Source organism: Schistocerca serialis, chromosome 6 (genome assembly GCF_023864345.2).
Source record: "Schistocerca serialis cubense isolate TAMUIC-IGC-003099 chromosome 6, iqSchSeri2.2, whole genome shotgun sequence".
NCBI classification, from domain to species: Eukaryota; Metazoa; Arthropoda; class Insecta; order Orthoptera; family Acrididae; genus Schistocerca; species Schistocerca serialis.
In genome coordinates this window covers 86,171,345-86,198,943 of record NC_064643.1, presented here as the reverse complement: position 1 = coordinate 86,198,943, position 27,599 = coordinate 86,171,345, and the positions used below count along the sequence as shown (strand labels likewise).

The 27,599-nt window shown below is 44.0% G+C and overlaps 1 protein-coding gene across 1 annotated transcript in view; it reads right to left on the bottom strand.

Moving 5' to 3' along the window:
• Positions 1 to 27,599, bottom strand: part of LOC126484097 (UDP-glucosyltransferase 2-like) — a 134,021-nt gene that overhangs the window by 59,697 nt on the left and 46,725 nt on the right. Inside the window, exon 2 of the mRNA XM_050107473.1 lies at positions 11,031 to 11,295. Within this exon, the coding sequence (XP_049963430.1) occupies positions 11,031 to 11,282 (252 nt within the window). The 5' untranslated portion in view covers positions 11,283 to 11,295. The remainder of the gene's footprint in view (positions 1 to 11,030; positions 11,296 to 27,599) is intronic.

Below are 27,599 nucleotides of genomic sequence, written 5' to 3'. Positions count from 1 at the left end.
TCCTGACTAAGGATGCGGATAGGAGGGGCGTATGGTCAGCACACCGCTCTCCCGGTCGTTACGATGGTTTTCTTTGACCAGAGCCGCTACTGTTCGGTCGAGTAGCTCCTCAATTGGCATCACGAGGCTGAGTGCACCCCGAAAAATGGCAGCAGCGTATGGTGGCCCGGATGGTCACCCACCCAAGTGCCGGCCACGCCCGACAGCGCGTAACTTCGATGATCGCACGTGAACCGGTGTATCCACTGCGGCAAGGCCGTTGTCCACAAAAGTGGATAGAGGCTCCATGTACATCATTACAGAAGAAAGGCATCACTATTCCTGTCAATATGTGAGTAACCAACAACCAATTTGCGCTATCAGAAATGTATCCTTGCAAAACCTCAAGAATAACGCTGAAACAGTCAGTAGGGAAATAGAAGCAGACTGCCCCCACTTTTCAGCCCGTGATCGATCACTAAATTAAGACGACAGTGAAAATCCTGTCAGGCTTTGCGCGAAAGTGTGCCCGTCTGTCACGTCACGTCGCACTTTTCAGCTATTACGTATAGTGAGTAAGTAAATATGTCTAGACAATAGTGTCTCCCATCCAAGTGTGAAGTACTGCTAATGGGTTTCGCCTGATTTCCTGGAATCCACATAACATAACTGTCACGTGTTTCTTTCTTCATGACAGTTCCCAATCGCACACTCCAGGTACAACGAAGACCCTCATGCAGCGTCCGATAACCCAAAATACAGCACAGACTAGGTTCCCTCTGATTTCGTCATTTCACTCACGTGAATCTCTGGCTATGAGACTAGATTTGGGAAAAGACAAATATCTGCAGACCAGTGCAGGAATTTGGCGGAAGTCACAGGCGGCTGCCTTCTACGTCGAGGATTTTGGAAAGCAGCTGCTACCAACGACAAATGTTTAACTCGGAGTGGCGACAGCGAAGAGAGGTAAGTGGAAGGTATATCCAAATGTTGTAAATAAAACATTTTTGATTTTCACTACGGTTTCCATTTCGCGACCGATCCGAAGTAGAAAAAAATTTTTTTGGCACAAAAACACCTACGACAAAATTCTGAAAAATTAAGTGTTTCTAAGTGCTCGGGCAGGTAGGTTAGAAAACATAAAAAGGAAAATGGATAGGTTAAAGTTAGATATAGTGGGAATTAGTGAAGTTCGGTGGCAGGAGGAACAAGACTTTCGGTCAGGTGACTACAGGGTTATAAACACAAAATCAAATAGGGGTAATGCAGGAGTAGGTTTAATAATGAATAAAAAAATAGGAGTACTGGTAAGCTACTACAAACAGCATAGTGAACGCATTATTGTGGCCAAGGCAGACACGAAGCCCACGCCTTCTACAGTAGTACAAGTTTATATGCCAACTAGCTATACAGATGACGAAGAAATTGATGAAATGTATGATGAGATAAAAGAAATTATTGAGGTAGTGAAGGGAGACGAAAACTTAATAGTCATGGGTGACTGGAATTCCAGAGTAGGAAAACGGAGAGAAGGAAACATAGTAGGTGGATATGGATTGGGGCTAAGAAATGAAAGAGGAAGCCGCCTGGTAGAATTTTCTGCAGAGCGTAACCTAATCATAGCTAACACTTGGTTCAAGAATCATGAAAGAAGGTTGTATACATGGAAGAATCCTGGAGATACTAAAAGGTATCAGATACATTATATAATGGTAAGACAGAGATTTAGGAACCAGGTTTTAAATTGTAAGACATTTCCGGGGGCAGAATTGGACTCTGACCACAATCTATTGGTTATGAACTGTAGATTAAAACTGAAGAAACCGCAAAAAGGTCGGAATTTGAGGTGATGGGACCTGGATAAACTGAAAGAACCAGAGGTTGTAGAGAGCATCAGGGAGAGCATAAGGGAACAATTGACAGGAATGGGGGAAGGAAATACAGTAGAAGAAGAATGGGTAGCTTTGAGGGATGAAATAGTGAAGGCAGCAGAGGATCAAGTAGGTAAAAAGACGAGGGCTAGTAGCAACCCTTGGGTAACAGAAGAAATATTGAATTTAATTGATGGAAGGAGAAAATATAAAAATACAGTAAATGAAGCAGGCAAAAAGGAATACAAATGTCTCAAAAATGAGATCGACAGGAAGTGCAAAACGGCTAAGCAGGGATGGCTAGAGGACAAATGTAAGGATGTAGAGGCTTATCCCATTAGTGGTAAGATATATACTGCCTACAGGAAAACTAAAGAGACCTTTGGAGAAGGGAGAACCACTTGCATGAATATCAAGAGCTTTGATGGAAACCCAGTTCTAAGCAAAGAAGGGATAGCAGAAAGATGGAAGGAGTATATAGGGGGTCTATGCAAGGGCGATGTACTTGCTGACAATATTATGGAAATGGAAGAGGATGTAGATGAAGATGAAATGGGAGATATGATACTGCGTGAAGAGTTTGACAGAGAACTGAAAGACCTGAGTCGAAACAAGGCCCCAGGAGTAGACAACATTCCATTAGAACTACTGACAGCCTTGGGAGAGCCAGTCCTGACAAAACTCTACCATCTGGTGAGCAAGATGTATGAGACAGGCGAAATACCCTTAGACTTCAAGTATAATAAAATAATTCCAATCCCAAAGAATGCAGGTGTTGACAGATGTGAAAATTACCAAAACTATCAGTTTAATAAGTCACAGCTGCGAAGTCCTAACGCGAATTGTTTACAGGTGAATGGAAAAACTGACAGAAGCCGACCTCGGGGAAGATCAGTTTGGATTCCTTTAAAATGTTGGAACACGTGAGGCAAAACTGAGCCTACGACTTATCTTAGAAGAAAGATTAAGGAAAGGCAAACCTACGTTTCTTGCATTTGTAGACCTAGAGAAAGCTTATGACAATGTTGATTGGAATACTCTCTTTCAAATTCTGAAGGCGGCAGGGGTAAAATATAGGGAGCGAAAGGCTATTTACAGTTTGTACAGAAACCAGATGGCAGTTATAAAGAGTCGAGGGGTATGAAAGGGAAGCAGTGGTTGGGAAGGGAGTGAGACAGGGTTGTAGCCTATCCGCGATGTTATTCAATCTATATATTGAGCAAGCAGTAAAGGAAACACGAGAAAAAATTTCGGAGTAGGTATTAAAATCCACGGAGAAGAAATAAAAACTTTGAGGTTCGCCGGTGACATTGTAATTCTGTCAGAGACAGCAAAGGACTTGGAAGAGCAGTTGAACGGAATGGACAGTGTCTTGAAAGGAGGATATAAGATGAACATCAACAAAAGCAAAACGAGGATAATGGAATGTAGTCGAATGAAGTCGGGTGATGCTGAGGGAATTAGATTAGGAAATGAGACATTTAAAGTAGTAAAGGAGTTTTGCTATTTGGGGAGGATATAAAATGTAGACCGTCAATGGCAAGGAAAGCGTTTCTGAAGAAGAGAAATTTGTTAACATCGAGTACAGATTTAAGAGTCAGGAAGTAGTTTCTGTAAGTATTTGTATGGAGTGTAGCCATGTAGGCAAGTGAAACGTGGACGATGAATAGTTTAGACAAGAAGAGAATAGAAGCTTTCGAAATGTGGTGCTACAGAAGAATGCTTAAGATTAGATGGGTAGATCACATAACTAATGAGGAGGTATTGAATAGAATTGGGGAGAAGAGGAGCTTGTGGCACAACTTGACGAGAAGAAGGGATCGGTTGGTAGGACATGTTCTGAGGCATCGAGGGATCACCAATTTAGTATTGGAGGGCAGCGTGGAGGGTAAAAATCGTAGAGGGAGACCAAGAGATGAATTCACTAAGCGGATTCAGAAGGATGTAGGTTGCAGTAGGCACTGGGAGATGAAGAAGCTTGCACAGGATAGAGTAGCATGGGGAGCTGCTTCAAACCAGTCTCAGGACTGAAGACCACAACAACAACAACAGGTACTCATGTCTTCGTGATGACTTGGTGTTGTGTGATGTCCTTAGGTTAGTTAAGTTTAAGTAGTTCTGAGTTGTAGGGGACTGATGACCATAGATGTTAAGACCCGTAGTGCTCAGAGCCATTTGAACCATTACTCATGTCTTGCCATGAAGTAAAAAAATTGAAGCAGCTAATGATGCTAGATGTATGGGACATCTGATAAACGGGAAGGAATTTTAAAAAGGTAAAGAAGAAAAACACTGAACTAAAAAGGATAAACACAGGAAGTAAACCCATATTCGCTGCTCACCTCGTGCAAGACAGTCAAACGCCGCACAGTATCTAAAAGAGCCTCGTAATTCTTCAAAAACAATAAATACGGGATACGTTATGGATTATATGAAGAAACAGAAGTTCATGTGCCCCTAAAAAAGTCAAGATAAAACACGTTTAACGAACAGTGCACACTACGGAAAACCAGTTGGCTGGCTATAAGCCGCCCCTTATTGATACGTACATTCATTTAACAGCATCCCGCAGTTTTGTGATAACATTCAGATGTTAGTTAACAGGTCCTCATCTTTTGATGAGTACACGTTTTGTGGCAGATGCGCCAGCACTCGCTACAGCTGCCTGTGTTCCAACTTCCGCTCGCTCGCGCCACAGGTCTCGCTTGCTGTCTGACCTGGACGCATCTTTCACTGTAGCTACTCCAGAATATTATTAAATCTGTGCTAAGACTTCTAGCTCTGCATTGCTAAAGCGTCCAACTTACATTCCAGAACAAGTCAAAATATATCCCGTTTTATTCCTAAGGTATTCCAATACGTTCAATGTGTCAAAATTTATTTATTTTTTATGTAAATGACACGACCATTTTTGTTACGACATTGGGCGCGTCATTTTTAAAGCCTCTAGACTTTTACTTCCATGACTTCCTCATGGTTCAAATGGCTCTACGCACTATGGGATTTAACATCTGAGGTCATCAGTCCCCTAGACTTTGAACTACTTAAACTTAACTAACCTAAGGACATCACACACATCCATGCCCTAGGCAGGATTCGAACCTGCGACCGTAGCAGCCGCGTGGTTCTAGACTGAAGCGCATAGAACCGCTCGGCCACCGCGGTCGGGTAACTACACTCATGTTCATATGGAACAGAACACCTTGAACGACTAGAGATACAACATTTATATTCACAGGACATGTACATTAGTATTTTCTGCAGAAATGATTAGCATTTCAGTCACCTCGGTTCAGCATGTGTCCTGTTGCCTAGTAGGCACAGGGTCCGCCATACGTCCTAATAGTTTGTTCCATGCGTTATGACATCCACACGTACAAGGTGCGAATGGCACCCTGTGATATATCCGTCCATGCTGCATTCACCTGCTTCCAAAGTTCATCCGTGGTGGTTGGCACTGGGTCACAGCGGTGCAACCGTCGTTTCAGCATATCCCACACATTTTAAATTGGCGACAAGTCTGCTGATCTGGCGGACGAGAGCAAAAGACTGACACCACGATGGCACGTGTTCATACAGTAACATGTGGTTGTGGATTGTCTTGTTGAAAAATGGCGTCTCGGGTGTTGTGCAGAAAGGGTGTGGCTACCAGTCGCAGGATGTCACAGTGGCCTGGACATGCACCAGCTGTGCTTTGGTTATAACCAGCACCACCCTATACCATAAGGTCCTAAGTTGGCGCTGCGCATCTTGTGTGAATGCAGTTGCTGTGCTGCCGCTCCCCCTATCTGTGACGAACCAAAATGCGCCCGTCATTTTCAAACAAATAGAAGCTGGATTCCTCCGAAAACACTATCTGAGGCCATTTCTGTCCCCGCTGATGTCGTTCCATACAACATTGCCGTCTAGCATGTTTCTGCAAATCTGTCAGAGGTAGGCAGATAAGTGGACGACATGCACGTAACCCATGCCGTAAAAACGGCAACTGACTGTCACATCCGATAGTGTACGATGTGTGTACACAGAGCCAAGGAGGGCGCAGATCTGTCCAGCAATACCACTCGGATGCGGTGCTGTCCTTCCCGAGGAGAGGGGGGGGGGGGGGCGAGGAAGGGGGAGCTGGGGATCGGATGGTCTGGTTGGTGCGATCCGACCCTTCCCGTAGTGTTCTACGACCTTCCGTGAACCATTCTGCACACACCCGTTGCACTGCCGAAACACTTCCTTCCGCAGGAACTGCAGTTTCCCGGATGAATGAATCACATTCTCTCACGTCAATAACACGCCCTCTTTCAGACTCACTGATTTGTCGGTCCGGTTGGCTCATATGTCTGCGAGGAGTCTTGCACATTTGCTCAAGTCACACTGATTCATTACCTTCGGCTTATACCGAGAGCGAGAGCCGCAGGCTCATCCTACCGGTAGATGGTGTTGCGCCGCGATGTCGATGTTGACCTTGCATCCGCGGACCGACATGGTTCAGATACTTATCATTATTGCAGAACATACTATTGTACACGTCCCGTGAATATGACGGTCCAATCACTAGTTCTGTTTTTTTCTGTACATCAGTATATTTAAGGACGCTTCACCGCAGCAAAAAGTAAACTATATTTTTCTCTACTTTTCATTTTCTGTAACCATACCGTACATATCTAAAATTAAAATTTTTAAGTCCTCTTATGTAAACAACATTTAAATATCTCTTGTATCATACAGTTATAACTGAATTAAATTACTTGAACGTACAATGAAGAGCCAAAGAAACTGTTACACCTGCCTCATATCGTTTAGGGCAGACCCCAGCACGCAGAAGTGCCGCAAGACTACGTGGCGTGGACTCGACAGGTCTGCAGGAATGCTGGAGGGAGTTGACACCTTTAATCCTGCAGGGCTGCCAATAACTATGTAAGAGTACGAGAGTGTGGAGATCTATTCGGAACAGCACAATGAATGCCATCCCAGATATGCTCAGTAATGTTTATGTTTGGGGAGTTTGGTGGCCATCCGAACTGTTTAAAGTCAGAAGAGTGTTCCTATAGTCACTAGACGTGTGGGGTGTCACATTGTCCAGCTGGGATTGCCAAAGTCCGTCGGAATGCACAATGGACATGAATGGATGCAGGGGATTAGAGACAATGCTTAGGTCCGTGTCACCTATCAGAATCGTGTCTAGGCGTATCAGGGGTCCCACATCACTCCAACTGCGCACACCCCACACCATAACAGAGCCTCCAACGGCTTCAACAGTCCAGTACTGACACGCAGGGTCCATGGATTCATGAGATTGTCTCCATCCCAATACACGTCCATGCGCTCGATGCAATTAGAAACGAGGCTCGACGGACCAGGCAACATGTTTCCAATGATCAACAGCCCAATATCGGTTTTCACAGGCCCAGACTGTATGTAAAGCTTTGTGTGGTGCTGTCATCAAGGGTACACGAGTGGGCCTTCGGCTCCGCAAGCACATATGAAAGGTTTCGTTGAATGGTCCGCACCCTGACACTTGTTGATGGCCAAGCATTAAAAAATGCTGCAATTTACGGAAGGGTTGCACTTCTGTCACGTTGAACGATTCTCTTCAGTCGTCGTTGGTCTCATTCTTGCAAGATCTTTTTCCGGCCGCAGCGATATCGGAGATTTGATGTTTTGGCGGATTCCTGATATTCACGCTACACTCGTGGAATTGTCGTGCGGAAAAATCCCGACTTCACTGCTACCTCTGAGAGGCTGTGTCCCATCGCTCATGGGCCGACTATTATACCACATTCAAACTCGCTTGAATATCGCTATTGAGAAAATTTGGAGAACCGTCATTTGAGGGTGATTGCAGAACGATTCTGTTGCCTCCAACATACATTGCGAGTAAGGAGCATGATTATAAGATAAGAGAAATTAGGGTCATATGGAGGCACATAGATAGTCATTTTTCCCGCATTCTACACTGAAGCACGAAAGAAACTGGTATAGGCATGAGTATTCAAATACACAGATATGTAAACAGACAGAATACAGCGCTCCGGACAGCAACGCCTATGTAAGGCAACAAGTGTCTGGCGCAGTTGTTAGACCGGTTACTGCTGCTACAGTGGCAGGTTATCAAGATTTAAGTGAACTTGAACGTGCTGCTATCGTCGGCGCACGAGCGATGGGATACAGCATCTCCGAGGTAGCGATAAAGTGGGGATTTTCCCGAACGAGCATTTCACGAGTGTACCGTGTATATCAGGAATCCGGTAAAACATCAAATCTCCGACATCGCTGCGGCCGGAGAAAGATACTGCAAGAACGGGACCAACGACGACTAAAGAGAACCCTTCCGCAAACTGCAGCAGATTTCAAAGTTGGACCATCAACAAGTGTCTGCATACGGACCACTCAACGAAACATCATCGATATGGGCTTACGGAGCCGATGGCCCACTCGTGTACCCTTGATGACTGCACAACACAAAGCTTTACGCCTTACCTGGGCCCGTCAACATCGGCAGTAGACTATTGATGACTCGAAGGATGTTGCCTGGTCGGACGAGTCTCGTGTCAAATTGTACTGAGCGGATGGACGTGCTCGAGTATGGAAACAACCACATGAATCCAAGGACCCCGCATGTCAGCACAGGACTGTTTAAGCTGGCGAAGGCTCTGTAATGGTGTGGGGCGTGTGCAGTTGGAGTGATATGGGACCCCTCATACGTGTAGGTACTACTGTGACAGGTGACACGAACGTCAGCATCCTGTCTGATCGCCTACATCCATTCATGCCGACTGTATATTCCGAAGGACGTGGGCAATTCCAGCAGGACAATGCGACACCCCAGACGTCCATAATTGCTGCAGAGTTGCTCCAGGAACATTCTTCTGGCTTTAAACACTAACGGTGGCCACCAGACATGAATATTATTGAGGATATCTACGATGCTTTGCAACGTGCTCTTCAGAGGAGATCTCCCTCCTTTGTACTCCGACGGATTTACGGACAGCTTGAGAGGCCCACATGCCTTGCCCATACTGTGGCATCAAGCAGTCAGGCCTGCCAAGCGAGTGGATTTATTCTTATTTCTCGAGTAACACCAATGACTGATTATGAGCTCTAGTACCCACAATTAAACTACAAATTATTCTCCTGTTTGAATATTACGCAACGGAAACGGATAACGCAATCCCGACTATTAGGAATTTACACAACTCTGATTGTTCACTATGCTCTGGCAATACAACATTTTCTTTCTTACCCATCGGCTTTGACCAACACGTGGCCATCGCACTGATAATGATTGGCGCACACATTATAAACTCTGGATATCATGACTACACACTATTCGAAGAACAAGGCCACTAATCTTTTTCTTTTCACTTTCTTTTTTATTCCGATAAATTCTATTATGATTCAAAGATAACCTAAACACACCATTACATTTTATACAACAATTACACTTGAGAAACTCTGCCCAGTGGGCATGGCTTTACATTGGTGATTCTCTATCTTATGGTCTCGTAATTATATAACGCTACAGTGCACTTTCTGGATAGGATGGTGGATCTTTTGTTATATCTCACACTTCCACTCTCACACCCATCATCACGAAAATTTCCTCCAGACCGAGCGGTACAAAAAGGAACATGCATAACCCACTGCCTCTGAACCTATCTTGCTACTCTCCCATGCAAACCACACATAATTAAATTACGTGAAATACATAACACTGACAACATAAATACAATCACAAAGAATAGTCACAACGTTAGAATCACTTCACTTTCAGCTTCCCCACTTCAATTAGTATTCATCCCAGTTTCACACGACACTGCCCCACTTCGTAACTTTTCTTTCCTACTACGAACTCTGGAGGATATATGCACGTCTTCCTGTGCAATGCAGGCCAAGTGGCGTTGCCGGATAGACGGCTGACTCACCTTTCCTTGTCTCTCAGAGTATTTGAGTTTGAATCTAGCGTCACACGGAAACATAACACGCAAAGTAATATTGAGATCATATTCGTCACACGCGCTAGTCCTCAACTGATACCTTGGACAAGTACTTCTCTTTATCCTTTGTCTCATACACAGATTGAGACTCACACAGTACTCACCACGTGGAACTGCCAGTGTCTAATTTCAAGCCCTGCACACGCCATCTCTTAAATATTTCCAACTTATAGTACACACGCCAGTAATTCAGCTTATCTTTAGCACTCGGAAGTATCTCAACTTAGTACTAGCACTCGCAAGTATTTCAAGTTATTGCTACACGTGGTTTCATTGTGACCGTTGGTCACTTCCGAAGATTACTACGATCCCCTTAATATTACCTGCCTGTCATTTAATTCTCCCCAAAAAGTTCCTGAAATACAGAAATAATTATTCCAAACTACTCTTAAGTATTTCACATGCATACCATCCTCTCCACTCTTTTGTCTTTACGGAGCACACCTAAGACGGGTCTAAGAGTGCTGAAACATGGACGTTCTTCAGATAGGGGAGGACCATGCTACCGTATTGGTCAGCCACATTTCAGGTGCTCAAAGCTCAGGTAAATTTCATCTCTTTGGTTCCACCAAAGGTGACCAAAAGACCGTCTCAAAGATGATCATATATTGCACATTCACTATCTGCAGTTAGCAGACGACCACACATTCATTCATTTGACAGATCTCACCAAATTGGGTGTAGGGATTTATTTTGTGGGAGTGCACATGTGAGCAATTAAATAAATAAATTGTCCTTCTTTCCTCCACTGGTATCCGGCTTCGGTGTATTAAGTGAAATTGAGTTATTATTACAAAAAATATGTTGTTCTGACAAGAATAACGAAAAATGTTGTACCTATTTTCAATGTCGGGCGGTACTGTACCCTTTCAAGCTCTGCAGGATTAATGGTGTCAGTTCCTTCCAGCACTACTACAGACATTAGTCGAGTCCATGTCACGTGGAATTGTGGCACATCTGCGTGCTCACAGAGACCCTACACGATATTAGATAGGCCTACCAGTTTCTTTGGCTCTTCAGTGTATTAGCGAGTTGAACAGGAAATGGCTACTAGTGGTACGGGGTACCCTCCACCTCGCGCCGCACGGTGGATTGCGGAGTATCGATGTAGATGTTCTGCGCATTTGGTGAGGTTAAAAGCTGCAAATTACAAATATTTTTGCCGGACGTAATCGGAAAGAAGTCCACTTACGTTGTTGTGCAGCTGCGGAAACCTGCCTTGGAGACTTATGAAGTTGTAGTTCTTGATGGGAGTCTTGGGCGGGTGGTGTCCGAGCACGGTGACGTTGTGGCCCCTGGCGGCCAGCTCCTCGAAGAGCGGACGGAACATGAGGAAGTGGCTGAGCCCGGGAAACCAGATGGGCGCCAGGATGTTGGCCGCCTGGCCGTCGTCTGCCAGCAGCAGGCCCGCCACCACGCTGAAGGCCACGAACCACGCCCTCATGGCGGCCGCTCACCTGAGGACACGAGCAGGCGCTGTCTTGGGCGCCTCTGCAAGAAATATGCATACGGGAAGAGGGCAGGGTCCGGCAGTGAATGGTTAGCCATACAGCTTCTATTATTTGTCTATTCACCCTGCGGATCACAACCAATTCCCTTCCGATTTTTTCCACAAATTTTACGAAATATTGGTTATGACGGAGGATTCAGTGTCTCAGACATTTGAAAGGTAACTCCGTTTCAGGGATCACTGGGGCCGCTCACCTGAGGACACGAGCAGACACTGTCTTCAGCGCCTCTGCAAGATATATGCACACAGGAAGAGGGCAAGGTCCGGCAGTGAATGGTTAGCCATACAGTTTCTGTTATTCGTATATTCACCCTCCGGATCACAACCAGTTCCCTTCCGATTCTTTTCACAAATAGCTTGCCTGGAGAAACTGCATTTTTCGAAATATTCCTTATGACGGAGGACTCAGTGTATCAGTCACTTGAAAGGTAATTCGTATCGGGAATCAGGAGAGCCACTTTTCAATCACGCTTTTCGGCATCTACCGGGTGATCAAAAAGTCATTATAAATTTGAAAACTTAATAAACCACGGAATAATGTAGATAGAGAGGTAAAAATTGACACGCATGCTTGGAATGACATGGGGTTTTATTAGAACCAAAAAAAGGAAAGTTCACAAAATATTCGACAGATGCACGTCGTTTGGTGATGATCGTATGCTCAGCCGCCACTTTCGTCATGCTTGGCCTCCCAGGCCCCCAGACCTCAGTCCGTGCGATTATTGAAGTCGCAAGTGTATCGTGATCGACCGACATCTCTAGGGATGCTGAAAGACAACATCCGACGCCAATGCCTCACCATAACTCCGGACATGCTTTACAGTGCTGTTCACAACATTATTCCTCGACTACAGCTATTGTTGAGGAATGATGGTGGACATATTGAGCATTTCCTATAAAGAACATCGTCTTTCCTTCGTCTTACTTTGTTATGCTGATTATTGCTATTCTGATCAGATGAAGCGCCATCTGTCGGACATTTTTTGAACTTTTGTATTTTTTTGGTTCTGATAAAACCCCATGTCATTCCAAGCATGTGTGTCAATTTGTACCTCTCTATCTACATTATTCCGTGATTTATTCAGTTTTCAAATATATACTGACTTTTTGACAACCCGATACATATGAATAAGAATATCTAAACTGATGAGCGAAAACATTATGAGCACCTGCTTAACAGATTGTTGGAACGAAGTGTATCACTGATACAGCATATCAGGGATCCGACTCTTTGTTGGTAGGTTAGTGGAGGCATCTGGCACTAGGTGTCCAACCACAGGGAATGTAAATCGCGTAAATAACGGGCCACTGATTTGCGTACGCGGTGGTCGCGCCCGATAACGATCCAGATCGGTCCCATAGGATTTACATCTGGCGAATTTCGTCGCCGAGACATCAACATGAGATCACGCTAATGCTCCTCAAACTACTGCAGAACGTTTCTGGCTCCGAGACACCATACTGTGAAGTCATCAAGCGTGTAGGGGCGCAAGTGATTCGCAGCTGTCAAGAGTGTCTTCGATTACTGGCTCACAAAGGAAGCAAGACCGTACTTGTGAAGAGAGTGGACATGAAGAAAGTTAAGCATTCATACACAGCACAATACGCTATTACTTTTTCCGGACGTGTCCTGCCGAGTATTTGCGTATGCCTGCAGGAGACAACAGGTGCATTTGGACCCCGAGTCCAGAAGGCGATCGATGAATACGCCAAAACACACAAGAACGCCATTATGACGTCATCAAAATCTGGAAAGCTGACTGCAAATACGTACGAGTTCCTTAAAACATCTTTGAAGCCCTATCTTGGGAACAAAAGGTTTCTCCTCATCGTCGACTCTTGGGTAGGGCAAACACAACCAGAACTGTACGACGAGGTTTTCCAGGACGACGCACATTGTATCACGTGTACCCTCAAAGTTATTCCGCCGAAGTGCACACCACTAGTGCAGCCCTGTGATGTTTATTTTTACAGACAGGTGAAAAATTTCATTAAATGCTTGCAAAATCGAGCCACGTTAATTCAACAGGAACGAGAGATTAATTCACGAGAAGATTGTATTAAAATTCACTCGATCTTTCACCATCAGTTATCATCTCCTTTTTTCCACAATATGATCCAGTACGCATGGTTCGCGTCGAAACTAACCGCAGAAACACTCATCTTTAGAAATGTTAACGAGGTCTGCTATTCGACAGATATCCTCAAAACTCGATGTTCGTGTAAAAAATCTGCATTTATTCGATGCGCAAATTGTTCAAACATCTTTTGTTTCGAGTGTTTTTATGACAGATATCATTCTGGCTCTTGTTTAATTTCGGAATCCAGCGAATAAACATATCATTATTCATAGTCTTCACAATATGAATATTATTCTCCCATGCACACAGTTTTCAATATACAATACGAACGCATATTTGAAGGAAATAATTTGGTTGGAAAAGTTGAAAATGTTGAAAAAACAAAAGTTTTCAATTTGGACGTCATTGCATTTTTTTTTAAAACTAAAAGCAAATAGATACTTTGAAAATACGAAGCACGAATTGTTACCAATATTGCATCGGCCACCGCGCCATTCGGTTCAGTGAGCGGACGCATGGGTATTATATACTGTAGGACTGAAAGTTTCGGAGCGTTTCTTTCGTGAATGGCTGGCCATCTGGCCGTATGGCTGGGGCATTGATGTTATACCAGAATTATACAAAAATCACAGCTTACCATTTCAAAGACCGTCGAACAGGTCCAAGCGCTCCTTGCAAACGTCACAGTATTCCTGGTTTTGTGTATTCCAGTACGCATTAAAAAACGGAATTATAGTTGCCTCGTTTTGTCACTCCAGTGACTACAAATTATTGTATTTTTTGGTAATTCTTTAATAATGTCTGCTCTCCAGCCATCGAAAGTATTATGAATGAGAAAGGTGAATTACAGCTTCTGAGGTAAAGATCATGATTATATGCTGCTTTTATAAATAACACATAATGAGACGGAACTAGCGCTTCCGCTTGATTTACTGTGCCACATTTTACTCCGTGGTAGTGATTTTATATGACGAATTAGTCACTGTTGTAATTGTACAATGGTACAGCGAGCCTCTTGAAAAGGGATGAACGTCACTGTGTTCATTTACTTACTTCGTTCATCATCTACATCCTTTCGCCTGTCCTTATTATGTTGCAACAAATTACAGAATGACTTTGTTTTGACTGTAGGATTGTACTTGGATTTTGATGCCAATCTAACTCTTGTAGGGAGCTGAAGAAGACGCACCTGTAGCCTTCGAGGATTGGTAGGACCCCCCTCCCGCTCCCCCTCAGGGAAGATCAGAGTGACCGTTAGCGGCGCTCTACTATTTTTCAGGATTCGGCTCATGGTGTGGCTAGTGGGTGGACGGAAGGTGTGATGGGCTCCGTCATGCAGTTTGCTAAAGTTGAAGAGGATAAATATATTATTGTTAAGATTACTAACCCGTTCTTTTTCAGTGAAATTACGTGGCGATCACTTTTTGTAGTAATTTTACAGGCAAATTCAATGGTTAGAGGTCTGGTATTTTCTCGAGAGCATGGGGCACAATTCAATACAGTAATACAAAGCCGATCTTGAGGTGCTTTCAGCTGCTTGTCTGAATTGGTCATCAATTATCTTGCCTTTAACGATATCTGAATTGGTCATCAATTATCTTGTCTCTAATGATTAACGTAAATAAGTCCGCCAAATATTAAACGAAATTTCCTTGTAGTATTGGCCTTACCCAGTGTGTTCGGCACATCCATGTGGTCCCCATCGTACAACAAAAGATAGCAAAGATTTTAGTACGATTTCTGGTTAGGGAGTTTGCATGTGAATTATGTGAGATACTTAAGTCAACTGGCGTGTGAGATTCCTTGCTAATTCTTTATTTCTGGTATGCTGGTCATTCTCTCTGTACTGCCACGTGAGCAGTTCTGCAAGGAGACTTCACCACCTGTATGCTGAATCAGGTTCAGACAGGAAATGCGTATGAAGTTCATCTTGTAATGAAACCGAGAACAATCCACATGGGTGAGAAAACATAAGATTCATTGACTTCCGACTACCCACATAGAGTTGGGTGCACATATCAATGAGCAAAGGACGTTCTTGAGGAAATTCGGTCTAGGATTCGCGTGTGTCTCTTGAGAAGTTTTGATTATGTTCCAAGAACGATCGTACAAGGTGAGTTCCAGTGTACCGCTTTGACTTCCAACTTGGTGTTGGCTCCATAGTCACTGTAAAATGATCGTTCTTGTTGAAATTCATATCGAGACAAATGCGTGCGTGTGAAGAATGTAGTAGAATGTAATAAATTTTATATGTGCCTCATTTAAGAATATTTTTGTCTTCTTAGCCCCATGTTCCACATTATGATATTGCATCGCGTGTCCCCCTGCGAAATCAAAAAGTGCCATTAATTGAGCTCAGTTGCTATTTAATTCATAGTATTTCCAGTAGATTTTGAATGGGTAACGGACATGATAAGCATGTGAGAGCAGTAGAAAGAACAGTGACAACGTAATATTCCTTCTCTGTTCCCGTGCATATTTTAAATTACGAGACCACTACGTTAGAGGTAGGCGCCATAAGCGCGATAAAAGGCAATAAATGATGTTCCATTTTTAAATGAGTCATGGCTTCCGTGCCACAATATATTGCACATTCAGTTGAGAATCTTTTGTTTCTAAGTCTATACATTTCAGCCCCAAAGTCACGCCTGGTAGGAACCCTGATTAATTAGCTCAACTGATGACTTACAACCAATCAGTAAATACTTTTGGTAAAGTCAACGAAAGATATATCGTGTCTTACTGTAAGGCAAATATCCGCTAATTTCCTTGTTGTTTGAGCCCTCCCATGCACTTCCTGTTGTGCACAGATTAACAGTTTGTACTTCACTTAACAGTCAAATAAATATATTGGATCGGCTGCTTTTTATGAAATCCGAAGCATTAAATCAAGTCAGGTTGCAAAGGCAAATGTCCTCATTGGGAAGCAAGTGCATACAGTCTGGCAATGATCGCCCTACGTGTTCGGTGCAAAGGAATACAGTACAGTCGGACGTAACTAAATGCAGAGGAGCAAATCAGAAACGGACGGTAATCGTTTACTCTTTACAAATAAGGCAAAGAGTCGAGTGCATCGACACTCCATTGAAGTGTTTAACCCACGTGCGGTGGTTGTTGCTTACAGCGGACTCTTAATTTCGTGGGAAAGGACCAATTGACTCATTTCACAGTGAACATTTATTTCAACTCTATTGGTGACCATTGTTGTTGTTTCTTCTTTAACTTCATGATCGGCACGCTATGGATAGTTCCATTTTCGGAGATTACAACAACCTTGCTTATAGAGCTGCAGGGATACGTTCCTATTTACTAACACCCAGAATCCCTATGACATTGCCTCTGGTCTGATCTTGATCCCATACAAAATGTCTGGGACTGTTTGCAGTAAGTATCTGTATTGCGTCTAATTAGCTTGCATTTGCGTGTGACGTGCCTGGAAAGACTCGTGGAATCTCTCTCGCCGAACTCAGTCTACCTCATGCTACTGGCGAGGTTACTCGCGCAGCTGACTAATTTCCGGTTGGTTCAAATGGCTCTGAGCACTATGGGACCTAACAACTGAGGTCATCAGTCCCCTAGAACTTAGAACTACTTAAACCTAACTAACCTAAGGACGTCACACACATCCATGCCCGAGGCAGGATCGAACCTGCAACCGTAGCGGTCGCGCAGTTCCAGACTGAAGCGCCTAGAACCGCTCGGCCACTCCGGTCGGCTGACAAATTTACGGTAACGGATGCTTATAACCTACAGTAAATGAGAGGATCTGGTAGAATATACTTAGTATTCAAGATGGCAATTTTTTTTCGAAAACAAGCCAGTAGCTCACGATTTACTGCATGCAGCAATCTTACCTATAGAGAAAATTTAGTCACAAGACGTCGGACGTTATATCATGAGCACACGAGCTTAACACTCTGGTCGTCTGTTGTGATTTGTAAATGCTAAAACTGCGTTCTTGTCACCATCTAAAATTAAGATCTCCTGCGAATTTAATATGGGGTCTGAATATGGAGCTATTTAAATACAAGGGGCGATTAAAAAAAGTTTCCGTTAGACCGCGTCACTGCAGTAGATATGCAAAGAAGCGCAAATCTGAAGCGGGTATATAAGCACCGACATGTGTGCAGGGAAGAGCGTGGCATTCGTGTCTTTACGACGTGTACGCTGTATATGCATAAATGTGAACTATGGCGACATTATTATCAAATGCGGCCAAACGGGAGCAGCGTCTTGTTACGGTATTATTTTCTTGGCTCCCGAAGGAAAAACAAAAAATGGTTCAAATGGCTCTGAGCACTATGGGACTCAACTGCTGAGGTCATTAGTCCCCTATAACTTAGAACTAGTTAAACCTAACTATCCTAAGGACATCACAAACATCCATGCCCGAGGCAGGATTCGAACCTGCGACCGTAGCGGTCTTGCGGTTCCAGACTGCAGCGCCTTTAACCGCACGGCCACTTCGGCCGGCAAGGAAAAACACCGATATGCATCCATCGGAGAATGAAGAATATGTATGAGGCAGCATTTCTGTCGAAAACCACAGTTGCGGAATGGAGTGCCAAGGGTTTCTGTTGCTTCATCGTGACGCACGTCCCCGTATCGCGAGTGTCGTAACGCAGAAATTACGCCAACTCAAGTGGGAGTCACTCCAGCAGCCGCCTATCCGTCCTAACATATCTCCATGCGATTATCACGCCTTCGGTCCCTTACAAAAGACCCTGAAGGGTCGGAGATTCCTGTCGGACGAAGATGCGCAGCAGGCAGCTACTGACTTCTTCATGCAGCGGGACGAGCTGTCTTACTACACGAGCACCTTCAATCTGGCGCCTCTGTCCGATGTGTCACTGCTCACGGCGATTTTGCCAGATCACCATACCGAATCTGGACTTTTTTGATCGCCCCTTATATGCAATATACCTGAAAAAATAGACGTTATTCCGAAACGCATACACGAAAACCACTTTGTAACTGTATTTTTTAGTCTGCAATAATTAAGTGGACAATGCTGTGAGGCACAAGGAAGTTTCCTACAAATTTCAGGTGCGAAACATTCACTGGGCTTTGCTACCGGACAGATTCGGGTTTTCCATGCCTTTCCTTAAATGGTCAACGTTAATGCGGGGCTACATTCATCGAAAGGGTACGGCGATTGTCCTCCACACCCTTTCACAATCCAGTCTTGTGCTGCGCTCTAATGACCTAGTCATCGACGGGTCAAAGCATAGTATCTCTCTCTCTCTTTTTTTATTTAAAAACTCAAGGGTAAGGAATGTGTCAGAATATCGGAAAATTTATGCTGCAACTCGTTGTTTTTAATGCAAGCAGAAATTGTCAGAAATAAAAGGCAAAACAAAAATAAAAGAGGAATTTAGCGACAGAATTCAGAAATTGGTACAAGAGGCGTAGAAATCATACAGGAGGCAATGTGAAATATAAGACTACAGTTGGAGAATGTGTAGATTCAAGAGCACCCATAGGTCAGTCAAACATTTCTTTCTATTGAACAGTTTGTTAGTAAGCCTCGGGAAAATATTACCGCCGTTAAACTATTTCACATAAATCGTTGGAAATGGGATATAATCAGGTCAAAAAGATCTTGAAGAGATCCTTGAAAAGGCGTGATCAGGGCAGAAAGATTTTACAGAACGTTGAAAACCTTTAAAGAATGTAGAGGAAACTAGGAAGTATACGTAGATACAAAATCTTAGAAGCGCTAGACGAGATAAAAGTCATTTCAGCAAAGACAAATGCAAAAAAAAAAAAAAAATTGAGGTTACTAGTGGTGGGCAGTTTTTGCCAGAAATAGCAATAAATGAAAAATTAGGAAACTCGGAGTGCGAATACGAAAACCCATGCAGATAAGTCTGTCCCAGAAGTTACTCTTAAATATGACGACTGCGCCGCATTGAGAACGAGAGATTGAGTTACGTCTATTTGGAAGTCTAAGGGGATGTTTACTATCTGTTGTGTACATAGTTCCGCGTAGTCAGCGCGTACACAAGTTTCTCACCAGAGCGCGCCCCGCTAAGCACAACAGCGCAGGCGCAGCGCTCGTCCGTCTCCGCACTACGAGATGGCGCTCCCATAAAGATGGACCAAATTCTGCTTCCGCCGATCCGCGTATTAATATGTAATGCTCCTAACGTAGAACCTTTTCTCCTCGCGGATCACACTCGCGCAGTGATACCTGAACGCTCGAGGTATTATAACGTGTGTACAGACCTCCGATTAGTCAGTCTGCATTAGTATGTAGTCAAGTTTCAGTCTGTGCCTAATAAGAGTATCATATTCCTGTACATAGCCATGAAGATAAATGACTAGACACTTTGTTAAGTATCAGAGATATGTGAGAATAAGATTAACGTACCAAGACCAAAGGATCTTCAGATTGTCAATTGTAAACAGCATCCAGAACCAAGTTAAGTTATTTTTATGCTTGTTATTATTTTAATAAATGTGTGTGAAAATTAATCAAGTTCTGTTTAAAGTTGGTCACCGTCAATCTGCTACTCTAAGCGTGCAAGTGGCATTTCTATCGTCTGACCTAACTGCAGAAGATAAACGCGCCACGATAAGACCACGAGACATATTGCTGACACTCGCCTACTTCGTTAGAGCGACAAGTCAAATAATCTGATGGTGTGTGTACCGAAGGTCTTACAGTACGCACACCACACTATCCTTTGGTTCAAAAAATCTATTTTTTTAAATTGCATTTTTGGATCCATAAAAGTGTTTAGAATCCAACCCTGCAACGGTTTTTTCCGAATACGGAACGGAAATGTTTGTTATTCGCGGTTGAACCAAAAAATACACCTGCCTGAAATGGGCTTTTTCCACGCACCAGATTTTTTCTTTCGAAGGACGACTTATTGCACCGATGCTTGAGAGCAAACACACAAAATACAAATGAAAGTTTGAACGCTTGTGTTTGGAAGCTAGCCCCCAAGCATTTGCGTTCTGGTGCGAAGACTGTGGAGATTGCGACTTTCCTGGCAGTGAGCAGGTTCAACGAAGGGTATTCAGCAATTCTGAAGAACATGGCAACGATGGACGTCACCCTGGGACTCTTCTATTCGAAGCAGTTCGCTAAGCATTCGAACGACCACCGGATTCAATGGGCCAAAACCGCTTGTCACCGGCCGTACGAGCGTCTGTGCAGCAGCGCAGGATGGCCCAGATCGAGCAGAACGCCCTCTATGAGAAAGAGGAACGACTAGTGTATGGACCCAGAATAGCAGATTGAACGTTGCATAATATTGCATTATATGTAATCAAAACTTCAAACGCGTTTTTCTCGAAATGACTATCTTTTTATCGCGCGGTATGCTAACTTCAAATCTTTTGAACCGATTGGCATGATTCTTTGTTTCTGACGAAGCTAACTAAATTGTCTAGGAGTTGCACCACTTTTATTTAGATCCATCAACTATAAATATTTTTACTTGGCCGACAAAGTCGAAAAATCTATGAAAAATCCCTATTATTTTCAAATGGGGGCCATTTTGTTTCGTATGGTCCAAATAACTTAAGCGAGGTACAACGCCTAAAGAATCGTATATAATTCGCTAACGTCAACTCAATTTTGATTTCAGACAAGCCGGCTGACCTGTGACACACCGCGCGTGGAGGTCTACATCGAAATTTCATTTCGTTCCGGCGGCACTTCCGCCTTTGCTCTTCGACATTTCCGGTCGAAAAAAATCCAGTTTGCAGAGGAAATATCAATAAACATTTTGACCAAATTTGACTCTGATATCTATAACACATCCCGAGAAAAAAATCCTCAAAGAACATGCTTCTTCGGGCCAAAGATAGTAAACCTCCTCTTAATGCGGTCAGGAAGCTTGTCTGATGCGCCGTAATTTCTTATTATGCTCACTACGTGACGGTAAAGAGCTACTTTGAATGCCTTCTCAAAATCAAGAAGCACGACGTCAACATGTGTGCAGTTATCTGCTACCCTTTCGTATCATGGTACGAAAGCCACGAGATGGGAATCTGTTTCGATACCCACAGAGGTAGTTTTCGTTATCAAATACAGTTGTAATATGCGATCATTGGACGTGTTCCACAAAGCTACAACACACTGCTTTCGTCGATATAATTACGTGCTTTGGTCCGATATCACTTCTTGCAAGATAAAATGGGCAACGCGTCTCACTGGTTTCTTCGAACGCTTCGTTGTTCTGCCGACCTGTGACGAACATCTACGAAAAGAGGTGCAAGTGATTTCACATAAGTGTATAGAATAGTATTGGTATCTCGGAAGATCCAGTTACCTTTCCCTTGCTGAATGATTTCACTTGAACTTACATTACAAAAAAGTGGTTCAAATGGCTCTGAGCACTATGGGACTTAACTGCTGAGGTCATTAGTCCCCTAGAACTTACAACTACTTAAACCTAACTAACCTAAGGACATCACAAACATCCATGTCCGAGGCAGGATTCGAACCTGCGACAGTAGCGGTCGCGCGGTTCCAGATTGTAGCCCCTAGAACCGCTCGGTCACACTGGCCGGCGAACTTATATTACACAACCAATTACCTTATTATATGTAGTTTCACTGTTCCGGTAACACTCTGTGTTTTATAGCGTGATTATGGTTATATAAAATCTACAATTAAACTAAAAAGTTCCACGATCTGACGCTTTTGACCACCCCAGCGCTGACGTCACGTCGTGTCATCCTGTGCGCACGGCATTGTTTGGAATGGGTATTGAGGGTTATGGGGTCAGATTTCCACACCTTGGAGCCACCACTTTTCATTAAAACAGTTCCTCACTTTACCGAACCGCGATGTGTGCACCCCGTTCCAGTCATCCTAACAAGGAAAGATCCCCAGCAGTGCTGAGAATTCAATCCGGGTCCTCCGCATGCCAATCAGACGCGCTCATCTCTCAGTTACGGACGCGTGCCATATCGTAAGCATACATTGTGTGAGGGGCCTATGAGATCAAAGCGTCATTAGTGTGGCACCACTATACTAGGATATTAATCTTTCTTTTGCCGCTTATGTAACTGGCGAGTGGTTCTGTCTGTAAATGGTTCAAATGGCTCTGAGCACTATGGAACTAAACTTCTGAGGTCATCAGTCCCCTAGAACTTAGAACTACTTAAACCTAAGTAACCTAAGGACATCACACACATCCATGCCCGAGGCAGGATTCGAACCTGCGACCGTAGCGGTCGCGCGGTTCCAGACCGTAGCGCCTAGAACCGCTCGGTCACACCGACCGGAGCTTCTCTCTGTAAGACATCGTCATCAAAACGAAAGAAGTTAACTGTAATATAGCTAATATTTGAGACCATTTGTGTGACACTTGAGCCCACTACGTTGTCGTGCAAAGTTTAAGACCAAACAGAACGGAAAACCTTGAACAGTGGTAGCTTAATAAAAACAAGAAAAATGTTATTGAAGCGTCCTTTTCGCTCGTGTGCTGTAACAATCCTTGAAGATAACTAGAGAGCAAGGCCGAAGTTCTCAGCACTCTTGAGTGAATAAAGCGGCTTATGTGTTAAAACTAGCGAAGCGGAATAAGTCGATGGGATGGAGAGATTCAAAATGAGAATGCCAAGCAAACAGTAAAACTTATGTAATGTGTGTTTCCCAGCCTAAGTTCTTGTGTACAAAGAGCTCGCAGAGTAATTTACGACTGATGCAGTGCGCGTTAGTGTGGCTATGTGTTCATAACAAGTGCGAGTTTCTTTGAGTAAATAAAGTTTCACGTATAGAGTGTAAAAACTACGTACATAGATTTGCTGAGGTACTAGAGGAGATAGCAAGAAACACTTTTGTTAAGTAACACAAATGTCACAGGTTTCTCCTTTCCGTCGCTAGGTGTCCTTGAAGGAACTGATGCTCCTTTACACTCTCAGACCAACCTCGTGTTTCAGAAACAATGGCTGCAGCTCCAACTAAACCGGTCATCATCTGTTCTGGAGTGTCTATCGGTGCCTCCTATAACAAACGCTTCATCTCCTGCGCAACAAGAACTCAGCTGGAGTGAGGTCTGGTAGAAGTGAGCCACGTTACTGGCCAGACCCACCAATGGCGGAAAACGTGGTCTAAATGTTTTCTGTCGTCAACGGCGAAGTGCGGTAGGGCCATACTGGAATCATAATAGTTACCTGACTGCTAGCAGGACATTCTCCAGCACTCTACATCTACATCTACATCAATACTCGCAAGCCAGATAACGGCGTGTGGCGGATGTTACTTCTGCTACCATTAATTTATACTCTCTACTCTGTTCCACTCGCGAATGGCGGGTGGGAAGACTGATTGTTGACAAACGTCTGTATCGGCCCTAAGTTATTATGCGAGAAACATGTCGGAGAAATCAAAGTGTTGGCCGACTCTTCTCGGAAAGCGCTATCTCGAAATTTCCAAACTAAACCTGTCCGTGCTGCACGGCGCATCTCGAGTAGCCTTTGCCACTGGCGTTTGTTGAGCACCTCTGTAACGCTTTCGCGCCGACTACACGATTCTGTGACGAAACCCGCCGCTCTTCTTTGGACCTTCTCTATCAGTCCTACCTCGAAAGGGTCACAGCAAGATGCGGAGAATACACAAATCGGCCGAACAAGGGCCTTGTAAGCCGCTTCCTTCGCGAATGAGTTACATTTCCTATAGGTTCTTCCTAGGAATGGATGGTTACTCATAGATATTTTGTGGTAGATATTATTTCCAGCGTTTTGTCGTCAATAGTGTAGTTGTACAGTAGTGGACTTCTATTCCAATTTACATGCGCAGTATGTTACCTTTTTCTTATGTTCAGGGTCGCGTGACAGAGACTGGGCGTTTCATCAAACCTTCGCAAATCTATCTTGCCTTCTGGCGTTGATACTTTCTTATAGAAAACCACATCATCTGCGAACCATCATAAAGAGGTTCCAAAGCTTTGTACTAGATCATTTACAGACACTGTCTCGATTCGCTTTCGGGAGAACTACGGTTCAAACCCCCCTTCCGGCCATTATGATATAGGTTTTCCGTGATTTCCCTAAATCGTTCCAGGCAGATGCTAGGATGATTCCTTTGAAAGGACACGGACGACTTCCTTCCCCCTGTTACGGCGTAAAGTCAAGCGCCGGCACGCCAGTCGGGGATGATAGAGAAGAGATGGCTGTGAGAAGACGTCAGCCAAACGCACGCTGACCGACCCCTCTCCAGGACGACAACGCGGCAGCTGCGGCCCCTGTGTGAAGAGGACGTAAGCGCCGCGACCGACTGACGACGCCCCAGTGTAATGGCAGCTTCAAGACTGGTGACTTCGACAGAAGCGTCGACGCTCGGTACTTCGCTTGTACACTCTGTGTAACGCAGACATGGGAACTACGAGGTGCATTCAAGTTCTAAGGCATCCGATTTTTTGTCTCCGGACTGGAAAGAGATAGAAACATGCGCATTGTTTTAAAATGAGGCCGCGTTCATTGTCAATACGTCCCAGAGATGGCAGCACCGTACGGCAGATGGAATTTTACCGCCAGCGGCGAGAATGAGAACTGTTTTAAATACTTAAAATGGCGACGTTTTCCTTACTTGAACAGCGTGCAGTCATTCGTTTTCTGAATTTGCGTCGTGTGAAACCATTTGAAATTCATCGACAGTTGAAGGAGACATGTGGTGATGGAGTTATGGATGTGTCGAAAGTGCGTTCGTGGGTGCGACAGTTTAATGAAGGTAGAACATCATATGATAACAAACCGAAACAACCTCGAGCTCGCACAAGTTGGTCTGACGACATGATCGAGAAAGTGGAGAGAATTGTTTGGGGGATCGCCGAATGAATGTTGAACAGATCGCCTCCAGAGTTGGCATTTATGTGGGTTCTGTGCACACAATCCTGCATGACGACCTGAAAATGCGAAAAGTGTCATCCAGGTGGGTGCCACGAATGCTGACGGACGACCACATGGCTGCCCGTGTGGCATGTTGCCGAACAATATTGACACGCAACAACAGCATGAATGGGACTTTCTTTTCGTCGGTTGTGACAATGGATGAGACGTGGATGCCAATTTTCAATCCAGAAACAAAGCGCCAGTCAGCTCAATGGAAGCACACAGATTCACCGCCACCAAAAAAATTTCGGGTAACCGCCAGTGCTGAAAAAATGATGGTGTCCATGTTCTGAGACAGCGAGGGCGTAATCTTTCCCCATTGCGTTCCAAAGGGCACTACGGTAACAGGTGCATCCTACGAAAATGTTTTGAAGAACAAATTCCTTCCTGCACTGCAACAAAAACGTCCGGGAAGGGCTGCGCGTGTGCTGTTCCACCAAGACAACGCACCCGCACATCGAGCTGACGTTACGCAACAGTTTCTTCGTGATAACAACTTTTAAGTGATTCCTCATGCTCCCTACTCACCTGACCTGGCTCCTAGTGACTTTTGGCTTTTTCGAACAATGAAAGACACTCTCCGTGGCCGCACATTCACCAGCCGTGCTGCTATTGCCTCAGCGATTTTCCAGTGGTCAAAACAGACTCCTAAAGAAGCCTTCGCCGCTGCCATGGAATCATGGCGTCAGCGTTGTGAAATATGTGTACGTCTGCAGGGCGATTACGTCAAGAAGTAACGCCAGTTTCATCGATTTCGGGTGAGTAGTGAAAAAAAAAATCGGAGGCCTTAGAACTTGAATGCACATCGTATTATACTGAAGAGAGATTGCGTATTTTGTATGTCGCCGTTTGCTTGCGACACACCTGTGTAATTGTCTAAACTTAAATATTGTCTCTTTCCTTTTTGTAATAAAACTCATTAATACGATTAATACGACTTGTTTGATTTGATTGTCCAGCAAACCAAGTACGAAGGATTCCTAGACACCCCATATTTCATAAGCATGCAGACATAATACCATCCATCCCTAATCCGACGGGACCGATGACCTCGCTGTTTGGTCCTCCCCTAAATCAACCAACATACACTGTAAACAGTAACGATCCTATTACACTTTCTTTGCGTACTCCGTCAATGACCATGAACCGTGATTTATTTTCAAAGAATATTCTTAAGAATTTATGTTATTTACTAGCGATTCATCAAGAACGTTAACACATTTAATCACACTAAGTAAGCGTGGAAGTAGCTGCCAGGGAGTAACTGATGGTATCATAACCAAATTCCTTTTAACAAATAGGAATTTTATTCACTTTAATAGTGCCTAAAAGCATTTTTTAAAAAGAAACAGATTTGAAATTATAATCAGTAAACACCCTCTAAATATCAAAGTTACAATTTGTTCAGAGGCAGAAAGAAACAAGTTTTGACTGTATGAGCTTTCGGGCAGAGAACCTTGCCGTTCCCTTTTGACACTGCTGTAGTTACGACGCTCGCAACAGCCTCTGAAAGACTACACTGGTGCAAATCCGCAACACACCAGATAACTTTAAACTAAGAGTTTTAACAATTTACACAAGCACACAAACTATGCACCCACTGTATGAGCGATGGAAATGGTACAAAACACTAACAATTAAAATATGAACCTTGCCACCGAAAGTGCAACTTGATTTTAAGTTCTAAGAAAAGTCTTACGGTGAAAGGGTGGCAACTTTATATACTAAAATGATCATTTAAATAAAATCCCATGAAATGCAATCTTATATAAAATTCTATGAGGATGGCCAAACAGTAGTTAAGATGCTCTATACACAGACACCAGCTCTCAAGATCATAGGCAATAATACCAAAGTTTCCAAAGATCAAAACATATTTCAGGTATTAGGCCGTTACACTCCAAGCAATAAATTCGTTAACACACCAAATCCGACAAACATGACAGAGGCAGCTACTAACGTACGGTAGATTGATAGGGAGATTACCGAACAACCCGAACCGCAGGTTGCTCTAACCCGCCCCTACTCCACAAGAGAAAAACGGACCACCCAATTTATAAACAACCACCTTCCCGCGGGTGGGCAAACGCAGAAGAATGGTGGGACGACCCCAAAGCAAAACGGTTGGTGACCTCACCAAGAGAACAAGTAGAGTTTAACAAGAGCAAATCAAACAACATATCACCAATCACTTAACTTCTAATAAACTGCAATTTCTCGAGAAGACCTGGCGCAGCACCCCGAAATCGCTCTCCCGAACCGTCTGGTGCCAGCCGCTTCAAACGGACGCAGGAAGGCGCGCCGATCTCCCGTC